A 13,797-nucleotide genomic window follows, 5' to 3' on the forward strand; every position below is an offset into this window, starting at 1 on the left:
GCTGTACCTAATCCCAGTGTTGGTGTTGTACCAGAATCATCATAGTCAATGTCGGTCCAGTTTAGAAGTGACCAATCACATTGTTATGATGTCATAGTTTTACGACATGGAAAAATCTGCTGATGTTCACTCAAGAAAACATCCTGAAAAGGGGGCAGTTAAGTGTCAGGGTTAGGTGATCAGGTTATAATTAGGGTTGTCTTTATGGTTATGAGGTGAGGGTTAAGGTTTGGTGTGTGGTGTTTACACAAAACAAAATGGTTACATCACGACTATGCAAATGATCACTTGCAATGTTGAACAATAGTTTTGATGATCCAGGAACAGCACCAACACATCGCATCAGATCGTGCCTGTATTCACCCCATTTCCAGTCTTTATGCTAAGCTAAGCTAATGTTTATTCTAGTTTGCTTTTTGGCAACACATGAGGCTGGTATCAGTCATAAGCATATACGCATGAACTATCAGACTATGCTACTGAAGCATCTCCCTGTGCATCAGGCAAAGCCTTTTAATGGAGATGCCAATGTGGGAACAATCTTCCTGTCAGTTGCCAATTAAAACAACAAAACATCCCAGCAGACTGAAAAGCCCTCTGACGGATGAATGAGTGTTATGTCATTATGTTGAGAGTAAATAGCTGTGTTCCACTGGAAATGAATGCACTGAGATCATACAACACATAATTAAATACTGAATTGAGATCTTAATAATAAACTGCATGTTTAAAATCTCAGCAAACACCTTTATTTCACACAATCCACTCAATGCAGCTACATGAGGAACATAAACTATTATTCTGAGGTCTAAACAAGAACACGTGTGTTTTAGTAGCAGATTTTCTTTTCAGAGACTAAACTGAGTCACAGTCAGTGAGAGTACGGTCCATTAGGTTTGTTTTTGTTTTTTTAAAGATATTTAAGTGTGAATATTGTGTTGTTTCCTATATTTTAAAATCAGATTTGTAAAAAACGAAAAAGACCTCGTCTGCGGCTCTCCTGTAAAACCTGTGAAATTCAGACACACTCTGGTGCACAAGCGCTTCACACGTTCAAAGCGGAAACCCCGAGCTCAACAGAGAAAACCTCATCCCTGTTCACAGTGCCGCAGCTTGTCATTTTTGAAGTCCCAGTGCTGGGTATCAGCCTCTGTGGCTCCCGCTTGAAAAAAGACAGGCTGACAGAGAGGCTAAGTCTTCATGGACGCTCTGATCTCAGCTGCCCTCTGAGCAGCCATGGACTTTCTCCGCTGTATGGCTGAAGCCGTGGCCTCTGTAATGCCATGGTAGCTGTCCGTCTCCTGGGAGTCCTCGCTGTTCTGCGACTTGGTGCTGTCCTGCGAGTCTGGCTTCTGCCTGAGCGCCCGGCTCTGCTCCTCCTTCAGCTCAACATAGGAGCGGGAGAAGGTGTGAAAGATGGACGTGACAGGAAAGGCCATGAGGAGGATACCGCTCAGGATGCTGCTAAGCGCCACCACCTGGCCAGGGATGCTTCTGGGCACCATGTCCCCGTAACCGACTGTAGTCATGGAGATGACCGCCCACCAGTAGCTACCAGGGATGCTGGTGAATTCCTGCTTTGCGCCCATTTCGCTCTCAGCTAGGAAAACGAGTGGTGAGAAAAGAGCCATGGCCACGCACAGGAACAACAGCAACAGGCCAAACTCACGCGTGCACCTCCTCACTGTTAGGCCGAGGGTCTGCAAGCCTAAGGAGTGGCGGGCCAACCTCATGACGTAAAAGATCCGTAGTGCTCGGAGAACTCGGAGAACTAACCCCACCTTCTCCAGGTAGTTGTTCCCTGAGCCTGCAGGTTTCCCACCCACCGACAGAGAGTCCACGATGAGGGTGATGTAGTAGGGAAGAATGGCTACCACATCGATGACGTTTAGAGGCGTACGCAGGAACATACACTTGCTCTGAGTCTGAATGAAGCGCAGCAGGAACTCCAGGGAGAACCAGGCGACGCACACTGTCTCCAGAACAAAGATGTTATAGCATCTCTGGGAGCACTCACCCTGCAGAGGAGGGGGAAACAACAACAACACAAAGACAAGTGTTACAACCTTCAGCGAGAGAAACAAATCCAAAAGTGTTTTAGATGAAAGTGAGGTTAGGACACAGCATGGAGCCAGTCATTAAGAAGGTATTTTAAGGCTTGTTATTTCATCTACAGGGTTTGTTATTGACAGCCAAGGTTGCCACTTAAGCTCTGACAACAAAAATGTGTCTGTCCTCTCACAGAACAAAACACAGCAGAGAAGGTGCTGAAAGATTCATGAAGCTTATAAGTACACGCTTTGATTATCTGATTTAGGCAACCTCACTGAGTCACGCATCAAACCGCACTAAACAAAAGGCTTTAAGAGGTGTACAATGTGAAGATAGTGTTAACGTGAAGAGTCCCCGACAAATGAGGCTATGCTGGATTTTTAAGATGAAACACCTCTTTTCATAATAATCTACTGTAAAATCATCTATTTTTCCAAGCCTGATGAAATAGAGTTCATGAATATTTAAAAATATAATTATAAGAGATGACTTTATTTGATTAAGTCAAAGTTACCCCTGGAGCAAACTGAAAACATAAAGTGTGTGAGTATACTTTACATTTTTCTGACATGACTCAGTGTGATTAATGGCCGAGAAATATTCTTTGCTTTGCAGTTTCTGTGGTTTTACATTCAAATATGAGGAGATACAAAACAGTGACAAAATACAGCAAACATATGGCAACTTCAGCAGCCCATTAGAGCCACCATCTACAAGCACTGGGGTGTTGAATTTGTGTGTGCACAAGGGTGAATATGTAAGCCTTTGCATTTGCCTTCGCATTTGCTCAGTCAGCCTCATGCATTTTTAAGAGTATAAACTCTGCTTTGCAAATAGCAGGGTTTTTTGCCCTTGAGACATCAAACTCGCTAAGCCCATTAAGGACCATGTAAATGACTGATAGGCAAAGCTGGAGTTGCAATTTTTCACCCAGTAAAAACAGCAGCAGAAGCAATAACCCACTAAAGTAAAAGTGAGGTCACATATTAAATGAGAGTAAACAGCAATCATGCTGAATATTAGGATTTCTAAAAGAATGTAACATGAAAACTAAGCAGTTTATTCAGTCTTGCTGAACAGGAAACATGTCATGGAAGAGTCCAGTCTGAATGCAACTGAATGCAAAATTGTAGCTTGACATCAAACTTACCCACATACATATTTCACTAGACATGGAGTTTTTACTGTACATCACTCAGCTAGCAAGAAATCTGCAGGCTAACAGCCAGAACTCCACACTGCAGGCAGTAATAAGTGGCTTTACAGCTAACCATCACCTTCCTCTTTAGGCATGAAGTACACAGTTACAAGGAATGGAGTTGGGGGGTGCCATAAACCACCCTGAGTGCTCAGAAAGAGTAGAAAAGTGCTAAGAACCAGTCCATTTGTCATCAGTTTAACTGAATCTTAAAACTAAGAATGAATTAAATTCAATTGTATTTATACAGCACCAAATCACAACAACAGTCACCTCAAGCTGCTTTATATTGTAAGGTAGACCCCACAATAATACATCAGAGAAAAACCCAACAATCATATGATCCCCCCTTGAGCAAGCACTTTGGAGAGAGTGCGAAAGAAAAACTCTCCTTTAACAGGAAGACACCTCCAGCAGAACCAGGCTCAGGGAGGGGCGGGGCCATCTGCTGCGACAGGTCGGGGTGATGAAATGATGGGATGCTTGAAACTGACTAATCCTTGAAACATTTTTAGTATACAGCTATGTTTGCTAGTCATGGCTGAGGCAGTGGGTTTCTGAAATAACAATCTGTTCTTATTTCCTAGTTGTCATATACTGATGTGATGACAGCGTGTTTCATACGCAGGAACTACACTCTAATACATACAGTACACCTTTACTCTTTTTCAGTGTGCAGGATAGGTGCATATTTACTGCTTTTATACTGGAGAACAACACTGACAACACTGCTCCGGATTGTTTTCATGGTTTTCAATGATTCAGTTAATCCAATGACTGCAGTGCAGTGTTAGCCAAGCGCAAATGAAAGCAGTGAACAAAATGAATGAATTATTCATCATTATTGTGTGTGTGTGTGTGTGTGTGTGTGTGTGTGTGTGTGTGTGTGTGTGTGAGAGAGAGATGCATCTAAAACGAACAACAATTGAACAATTGTTAGTGTCACAATTATAAGTTTGTCATAGTACAAATAGGAGGCACAAACATCACACAGACTTTCTCTCTGGCTCAGATAATCGCTTTTTGTTTAACTTTTCTCTGATACTGAAATAATTTTTTTTAATTAGTTCTGAGGATGACAATCTTACAATTTGTAATATTTTTCCTAACACCACAAATGTGAATCTTGATTGAAACTTTAAACCTCTTGGTGTCAGGAGGTCACTAATCATTACAATCTATCCTCTTTCATCAAAGCTCATGACAATTCAATCAAGAGCTGTTTATCATCAAAGCAAAAATATAAATTTCCAGGCGGCACAAGAGCAAAAATACCATCAAGGGCAAGCTGGAGTTCGAGGACATAGAAGCATGTGGACAGGAACAACTAAGCCTTTCTGAGCTCTATCAGTTTTTCCAGTTTGGACTGACAGGCCAAGATTCCCACTTCGTGTCGTTACCTCTTGGGTGGGATGTAGTGCAGAGACTAACATATGCTTTGGGTGCAAGTCCCAAGGTGGTATTAAGAAAATTATAAAATTGTGTCATGTAACTTTTTGGTCTGGAAGCAAACTTATAAGAAGTCAGAGACAGCATCCCATACATTTCAAAAGTGGATATGACTCCCATCACAAGATAATCTCCATAAAACAGTTGACAGTAGATAAAAAGGTTAGGCTTCACACTCCAATTGAGAAATATGAAATAACACAATAACTATTAGATTAAAAGAATACCATCAGCTTCATTTTTGGGAGAATTATCAGCCAATTTCGACCGCTTTGTTCTCTCTTTTAAGGAAGATTTGGACAGCTTGCAGAAACTATAATACTGTGCTAAATATAACTGTATTCTCTGAAAAAATAAGTGCATACCCATTTACAGTTTATGTGCTACATATTTGGAAAAAGCAATCATTTGATCCCCTTTGGTGTACTACCCACAGCTATGTGAGTCGTGTCAGTAAAGTTAGCTTTTTTAAATATTAAATAAAAATAGAAATCTGTAAGTGTGTGTGCCTAAAACTCTCCCTCTGTCGGGAATCCATCTTTTAGTCCTCATGCTCCCGTGGCAAACCATCACATGGCAATTTTGAAGCTTCATGTGTTATTGCAGCACGGCCATTCAAATTTGAGCTAAAATCCACCCTCTAACCACATGCTGTCATTTCACATCCAAAGTAATGAGTCTGAAGCCAAAACAAATAAGTGTGCTACTATCCAAATCCTTAAGGAACACGCTCATTTTCACATGGCAACCAGCATGCTTCGCACTTCCTTTGTTTTTCTGCTCTTCCGTGTCCACGGGGGAATCTGTCTGTTTGTGACACATTTGCAATTGATGATGCCATCCCTTCGTTTGAATCTGACCAGTGTATATGTATTGTTCTCTGTCAGAGGCTTTCTGGCTGAGTGCATTCTCCACTCCCTTCTGCTCCTTCTCCACTCTGAAAAGCCTCTGATGTACATAGATGTACCGCTGAGGATCAAATTAAAAGCATGCAATTATTCATCTCAGCAGTCAGGGGACTCTGACCCCATCACAGCTGAAGACAAGCATGTAAACCAAACAATGCAGGAAGCGACGGCTAACCTTTGATACGCACAGTAAGTTGGAGTGGGCTCCGTATAACAAACAGGCACACTTCAAGTACTGAGCTGCTCCTGTCTTTGGCACACCCAAGATTTTAATGGATCAATTTACTATTCTCATTTGTTCACTTCACTGGGCTTTACCATGTGCAGCGAGTGTCTGTGTGTGTAATTCCCACCCAGATAAACTCCGGTCTTTTCTTCCGCACAGCAATTTACCTGTTCACAAAGGAATTTCAGACAAGTTGGGGAATTTAAGAGAATGCCTTTCATAGATGGATTCTGTCTTTTTAAATCATCTTCATGTCAAATCAACAAATCAAAACAAATCGTTCCAACACCTGGAGTCAGGTTGTGGCATTGTCTCAGCAACACCTGGCACTACCTGGCCAGGTATGATCATTTCTCCAGCATGTTTGGGCCCTAATTGAAAAATCTCTCACCACTTGGAAGATTTCAAGAGCCATGGGGATCTGATGCCTGAGTAACCTCAATCAGCTCCTTCCAACATGAAGGAGCAGCAGCTATTGAGGTTCCTCAGGACACATCTTGCACACACTACTTGTGATCTGTCGGCCACATTGGACATGGTATAACCACCTGGTGCCAGTGGTTGCAGACGGTCGATGCCCTTTCACTTGGTGACAATCATTTGCAAAGAATGGTGGGTTCACCACCGAAACCTTGGCTGATTGTGACCTACACCCGTTTTCACGGGTGTAGGGGCGATCGTGGCTCAAGAGTTGGGAGTTCACCTTGTAATCGGAAGGTTGCCGGTTCGAGCCCCGGCTTGGACAGTCTTGGTCGTTGTGTCCTTGGGCAAGACACTTCACCCGTTGCCTACTGGTGGTGGTCAGAGGGCCCGGTGGCGCCAGTGTCCGGCAGCCTCGCCTCTGTCAGTGCGCCCCAGGGTGGCTGTGGCTACAATGTAGCTTGCCATCACCAGTGTGTGAATGTGTGCGTGAATGGGTGGATGACTGGATATGTAAAGCGCTTTGGGGTCCTTAGGGACTAGTAAAGCGCTATATAAATACAGGCCATTTACCATTTACCATTTCACACCTTGGCTCGTGTGATTAAGAAGAGGTAGGGGGTCCATGTCCCTCTTGTGGGATACTCTGATAGGGCTTAAATCTATTAAATCTTAAATCTCCACCATTTGACCTTAGAACTGAAGAAACGTCTTGAACAAGAGGTGAAACGTCTTCAAGCTACTTAAAGAAGTCCAGATGCTTTTCTTTCTAAGCTCATTTGCAAAGAATGTGCTACACCAAAAACCTTGCATTGATGATTTGGTTGTTGGCAGATTCCCACATCTTTGTCTGCAAGACAGCAAGTTCCACCTCAACACACAACATTTGAGATTAGGTCAGCTTTTTCAAGGAGCAGTTTTTACATTACAAAATGCCAGCATGACTGGAAAACAGCATTGTAATTATTTGTCTGGTAAGATGGTTATGGCTTTATTACCAGTCAGTGGTTCTGGCTTGGAAACTTTTGTTGTTGATCACCAGCTGAATTAAACTCATTATATGTTATTGAAACACCTGACCAAATCTTAAATATGCCCTGTAAATATGTGAAAACATTATCAGTCCCATGGTGTAAATGCACTTCCATGCTTCCTGCTACCATGGTTGCAGTGACAGCGCTCTCCTGGAAAACTCAGAAACAAGCTAAGATACAAGAGGAGAGAGACTGTCACCAACAGTTTCAATGACTTACCTGTAAAAGCATATTAAGACAAAGTTGCATCTGCCTTATGTTTCCTCTTTGCACAAAAACTCCTAACTCAGTCTAGATTTACTGAAATGTTGTGCAGCCACAGCTTTTCTGAATGGCCAAAAAGCAATAAGGAGTGAAAATCCAACCATCACTGAGAGGAATGCCTATGGGGGCAAACTAGCATGACAATCAAAGAACCAGGTTTTAAAAATTACAAAAAAGAATGGAGGGACACTTGTACAATGGCAACATTCAGCCACTATGAAAGGTTTGACATGCAGCTTTATTTTTCTCCTTTCTTCTTCTATTATGTGCCCACTGTTGGTGCAAAGTGTCCACTACGGCGTCTGAAAGCAATGGCAACTCTCACAGAGATGTACACAATAACTGTTACACAAATCACAAACACTAACACAGAGGAGCTGTCGTGTGGAAAACACTGAGCATGCTGACAGTTGCCTTGTGCTGCATCGTCTTTGCCTCATTCTTGTTGGTCTTTTGCTGCACTCTGTGGCCAGTGAGTAGATTGAATTGTTCAGAAGTGCTCTACTGCGTCGTCGTCCCCCCATCACCCACCGCATCATCGACAAGGAGCAGCAATAAGACCATCTCACACAGCCATACAAGAGAGATTTATCTCTCTTGTATGGCTGTGCTCTGTCAGAAGTGTCTTTGAACTGCAAGGTTTGTTTCTATTGAAAAAAAAAGAGCTTCAAGGATGAGAACAAACAGTTTGGTCAGGAAATAGTGCACAGCTGTTTCCCTGCAAATATTAGTGGAAAGAGTCTGGGGCTGTCTAACACACTGTAGATACGAAACAGGGAGTGGAAATTCAAGGAAGTCAGAGCTTATTTTAGTCTTGTCTATCCCATCACAGGGTTAGGGTCTGACCTGGGCTAACAAAAAATAAATAAAACACTAAATTTATGAAAACTCATTGCATTGGTTAGATATATTTAATGCTACAGTTGCACTAGGAAAAATAATGATTGGAGACTGCGGTGCCAAAGTTATTGCAACCATGTGAAAAAATGAATAAACTGTTTTAAAGACAGGGACAAGGCTGCAGTGAGTGGCACTGTCAGTTACCACGTTCAGAGTGACTTTGGTGTATCAAGATGATGATAAAATGGAAATAAGATGGAGTCAGTCTGCTATCAGCTTGCAACTGAATGAGTCCATTTTACAACTACATGCAATCTGTCTGTGATAATACAGTAATTAACTGTCATAAATCAATGGAAATCACAAATCTGTTTCTGTCTGATAAAGATGACGAAGTTCACATTGACTACTTACATTCAGAGCCTTGCTTTTATACAGGAATAAAATCAGAATACAGCCAGTTGCCAACCAGTTGATTCGAGTTCGCTAATGCAAAAACTGCCTGAGAGTGATCCAGTCAGCAGAGAGCGAGTAAACTGTCTGGCTGTCCACCACCAGACAACCTGTGTAATCACAGTCGAAAGTGGTCACCCAGAGGTTAATGGTCTTGAATGCTCAGTGTCTGGGGGACCGGTTGGTCACCACAGCTGTTTGCAAGCTGTGAAAAAATTAAAAGGCAATCACCAGCTTTATTTTAGGAGGTTTCCATCCTATTTATACTCCATCAGCTACAAAGCAATCCCTTTGCTGATGGTTGATTGCTATAATGGACTTTGTGTCAGTTGCCCTCTAGTGTAAGGGTGTCAGACTCAACTGGAGCTTAATTGGGCCAGATTATATAAAACCACTGTGTAAAACAACATGCCTCCAAAAGGTTTCCTTTCTTTAGGTTCAAGAAAATGCAAAAAAGCTGCAAATAAAAGTTCAAGTGAAAGGCTCAATTAACCCTACTCCCTTACAAATCTGACACCACAGAAGCTATGATTTCTTGATTATTATTTTTCTAATTTAATGAGTGATGATTTGCAAAGAGACAATCAACCACCAGAGTCATTTAAAGAAAACCTGCAATTTCAAAACAATATGCCCCAGTTTTACTACTCTGTCTACTTCTACAAGTTACACCTCACAGTTTGGTGGTGCTTGGTGCCACTGCTCCAGTGCACCTCAGTGGTATATTTGATTCCCACTGGTAGTTGCTGCCATTGCTTGATTTAGCTGAGGTAACTGAAAACAGTTAGCGCCTCTCTTGTCTTCAAACTACTGAATTTCATTCACAATCCACAGCCTCTGTCGACCATACAGCTGTTAGTCTTTTACTATATGTTTTTAATTTAAAGTGACACATTTGCACCAAACTGAAAGAATCGTTGGAACTGAGGAGAATGAGGTTATCCTCAAGGTCCAAGAATAATATAATTCATTTTCATTTAGAGTTTTTAGGTTATGCCTCCATCAAGGTAAAACTGACATGTGATCACGTAGGCTGCCGGGGGATTCCCATGATGCACCGAGTATTTCTTCTTCAGTCACCTTTCTCACTCATTATGTATTAATAGACCTCTCTGCATTGAATCACACTTTTTTCCTTCCCACTGTCGCCAAAGTCCTTGCTCATAGGGGGTCATATGATTGTTGGGTTTTTCCTCTGTATGTATTATTGTTGGGTCTACCTTACAATACAGGGAGTGCAGAATTATTAGGCAAGTTGTATTTTTGAGGAATAATTATTGAACAACAACCATGTTCTCAATGAACCCAAAAAAACTCATTAATATCAAAGCTGAATGTTTTTGGAAGTAGTTTTTAGTTTGTTTTTAGTTTTAGCTATTTTAGGGGGATATCTGTGTGTGCAGGTGACTATTACTGTGCATAATTATTAGGCAACTTAACAAAAAACAAATATATACCCATTTCAATTATTTATTTTTACTAGTGAAACCAATATACACTCAACAAAAATATAAACGCAACACCTTTGTTACTGCTCCCATTCCCCATGGGATGGACGTAGAGACCTAAAATTCATTCCAGATACACAATATAACCATCCCTCCCAAACAGTGGTCACAAATCAGTCCAAATGTGTGGTAGTGGGCACATCTGCTATATTGAGATAATCCATCCCACCTCACAGGTGTGCCACATCAGGATGCTGATCTGACATCATGAGTAGTGCACAGGTGTACCTCAGACTGCCCACAACAAAAGGCCACCCTGGAATGTGCAGTTTTTTGCGCTATTGGGGGTCTGGGGACCCAGAACCGGTCAGTATCTGGTGTGACCACCATTTGCCTCATGCAGTGCAACACATCGTCGCATGGAGTCTATCAGATTGTCAATTGTGGCCTGTGGAATGTTGGTCCACTCCACTTCAATGGCTGTGCGAGGTTGTTGGATATTCGTGGGAACTGGTACACGCTGTCGTATACGCCGGTCAAGCACATCCCGAACATGCTCAATGGGTGACATGTCCGGTGAGTATGCTGGCCATGCAAGAACTGGGACATTCTCAGCTGCCATCTGCCCTGAACAATGTGAACCATGATTCATCCGTGAAGCGCACACCTCTCCAACGTGCCAGACGCCATCGAATGTGAGCATTTGCCCACACAAGTCTGTTACGGCGACAAGCTGGAGTCAGGTCAAGACCCCGATGAGGACGACGGGCATGCAGTTGAGCGTCCCTGAGACGGTTTCTGACAGTTTGTGCAGAAATTGTTTGGTTGTGCAAACCAATTGTTCCAGCAACTGTCTGGGTGGCTGGTCTCAGACGATCTTGGAGGTGAACCTGCTGGATGTGGAGGTCCTGGGCTGGTGTGGTTACACGAGGTCTGCGGTTGTGAGGCCGGTTGGATGTGCTGCCATATTCTCTGGTTGAGAAATGAACATTCAATGCACGGGCGACAGATCTGGTTGACATTCCTGCTGTCAGCATGCCAATTGCACGCTCCCTCATTGCTTGTGGCATCTGTGGCATTTTGCTGTGAGACAAAACTGCACATTCCAGGGTGGCCTTTTGTTGTGGGCAGTCTGAGGTACACCTGTGCACTACTCATGATGTCAGATCAGCATCCTGATGTGGCACACCTGTGAGGTGGGATGGATTATCTCAATATAGCAGATGTGCCCACTACCACACATTTGGACTGATTTGTGACCACTGTTTGGGAGGGATGGTTATATTGTGTATCTGGAATGAATTTTAGGTCTCTACGTCCATCCCATGGGGAATGGGAGCAGTAACAAAGGTGTTGCGTTTATATTTTTGTTGAGTGTAATATCTCCACATTCACAAATGTACATTTCTGACATTCAAAAACAAAACAAAAACAAATCAGCGACCAATATAGCCACCTTTCTTTGCAAGGACACTCAAAAGCCTGCCATCCATGGATTCTGTCAGTGTTTTGATCTGTTCACCATCAACATTGCGTGCAGCAGCAACCACAGCCTCCCAGACACTGTTCAGAGAGGTGTACTGTTTTCCCTCCTTGTAAATCTCACATTTGATGATGGACCACAGGTTCTCAATGGGGTTCAGATCAGGTGAACAAGGTGGCCATGTCATTAGTTTTTCTTCTTTTATACCCTTTCCTGCCAGCCACGCTGTGGAGTACTTGGACGCGTGTGATGGAGCATTGTCCTGCATGAAAATCATGTTTTTCTTGAAGGATGCAGACTTCTTCCTGTACCACTGCTTGAAGAAGGTGTCTTCCAGAAACTGGCAGTAGGACTGGGAGTTGAGCTTGACTCCATCCTCAACCCGAAAAGGCCCCACAAGCTCATCTTTGATGATACCAGCCCAAACCAGTACTCCACCTCCACCTTGCTGGCGTCTGAGTCGGACTGGAGCTCTCTGCCCTTTACCAATCCAGCCACGGGCCCATCCATCTGGCCCATCAAGACTCACTCTCATTTCATCAGTCCATAAAACCTTAGAAAAACCAGTCTTGAGATATTTCTTGGCCCAGTCTTGACGTTTCAGCTTGTGTGTCTTGTTCAGTGGTGGTCGTCTTTCAGCCTTTCTTACCTTGGCCATGTCTCTGAGTATTGCACACCTTGTGCTTTTGGGCACTCCAGTGATGTTGCAGCTCTGAAATATGGCCAAACTGGTGGCAAGTGGCATCTTGGCAGCTGCACGCTTGACTTTTCTCAGTTCATGGGCAGTTATTTTGCGCCTTGGTTTTTCCACACGCTTCTTGCGACCCTGTTGACTATTTTGAATGAAACGCTTGATTGTTCGATGATCACGCTTCAGAAGCTTTGCAATTTTGAGACTGCTGCATCCCTCTGCAAGATATCTCACTATTTTTGACTTTTCTGAGCCTGTCAAGTCCTTCTTTTGACCCATTTTGCCAAAGGAAAGGACGTTGCCTAATAATTATGCACACCTGATATAGGGTGTTGATGTCATTAGACCACACCCCTTCTCATTACAGAGATGCACATCACCTAATATGCTTAATTGGTAGTAGGCTTTCGAGCCTATACAGCTTGGAGTAAGACAACATGCATGAAGAGGATGATGTGGACAAAATACTCATTTGCCTAATAATTCTGCACTCCCTGTATAAAGTGCCTTGAGGCAACTGTTGTTGTGATTTGGTGCTGTATAAATACAACTGAATTGAATTGAATTGAATACTTTGGAACCTAGTATAGCTAAAAAACTAGCATTTACATTCACTGATGGAAGTGTAACAGTGGTCTCCTTTCTGGAGTTTCCATGTAAGCATTAATCATTATTGTCAGTTTTCATCAACCAGCTTTTTTTTTGTCTGGCAATAACAAAGACGATAACTAAATAAAAACTAAAGGTCAAAAACTATGATAGACAGTGACACTGACACTGACTGACACTTTTGTCAACAAACAAAAATATTCTGGAGAGACCTGATTCAATCACAACTGAGTTGGGACGAATTTGGGAGTAATCAAGTCAGAAGTAATCTCCTTTGTGCCTGTGACATACGGACACATTTAGCATTTGATGTCAATAAAGATATGATGCTTTGTGAAACATGCGGAGCAGCTCTCACGAGTAAAACCACAACAAATTTTTCCACCTTACATTTTAGTTAACTTAATCAACTTTAGGTTTAGTCTGCTATAATCTTCTGATCTTCTGACTACGACTAAAACTAAATTTAAAAACGTTTGTGAGCTGGGTACAGATTAGGTGAACTGGAAACTAAACAGCCCATGGCAGTGAATGCATTCATACAACTATTTTTAACTGTGGAAAAACAACAACCTGCCCCCACCCGCCCTCACTTAATGAAGTATTTAATAACCATTAGTGCTGATTTAACCTGTTTCATTTCACCAGTAACTCCAGGCTTCATGGTTGTCACCTTTAATACAAAACGCTGTCACTCAAGTATTTTTGTTGTTTTGTTTTTT

At 42.5% G+C, this 13,797-nt stretch overlaps 1 protein-coding gene across 1 annotated transcript in view; it reads right to left on the reverse strand.

The window, feature by feature from the left end:
- Window positions 1–13,797, reverse strand: part of kcng2 (potassium voltage-gated channel, subfamily G, member 2) — a 45,640-nt gene continuing 31,843 nt past the window's right edge. The window contains exon 3 of the mRNA XM_082520716.1: window positions 1–2,018. Within this exon, the coding sequence (XP_082376842.1) occupies window positions 1,191–2,018 (828 nt within the window). The 3' untranslated portion in view covers window positions 1–1,190. The remainder of the gene's footprint in view (window positions 2,019–13,797) is intronic.

This window comes from Aulonocara stuartgranti (genome assembly GCF_965226115.1).
Source record: "Aulonocara stuartgranti genome assembly, chromosome: 22".
Lineage (NCBI taxonomy): Eukaryota > Metazoa > Chordata > Actinopteri > Cichliformes > Cichlidae > Aulonocara > Aulonocara stuartgranti.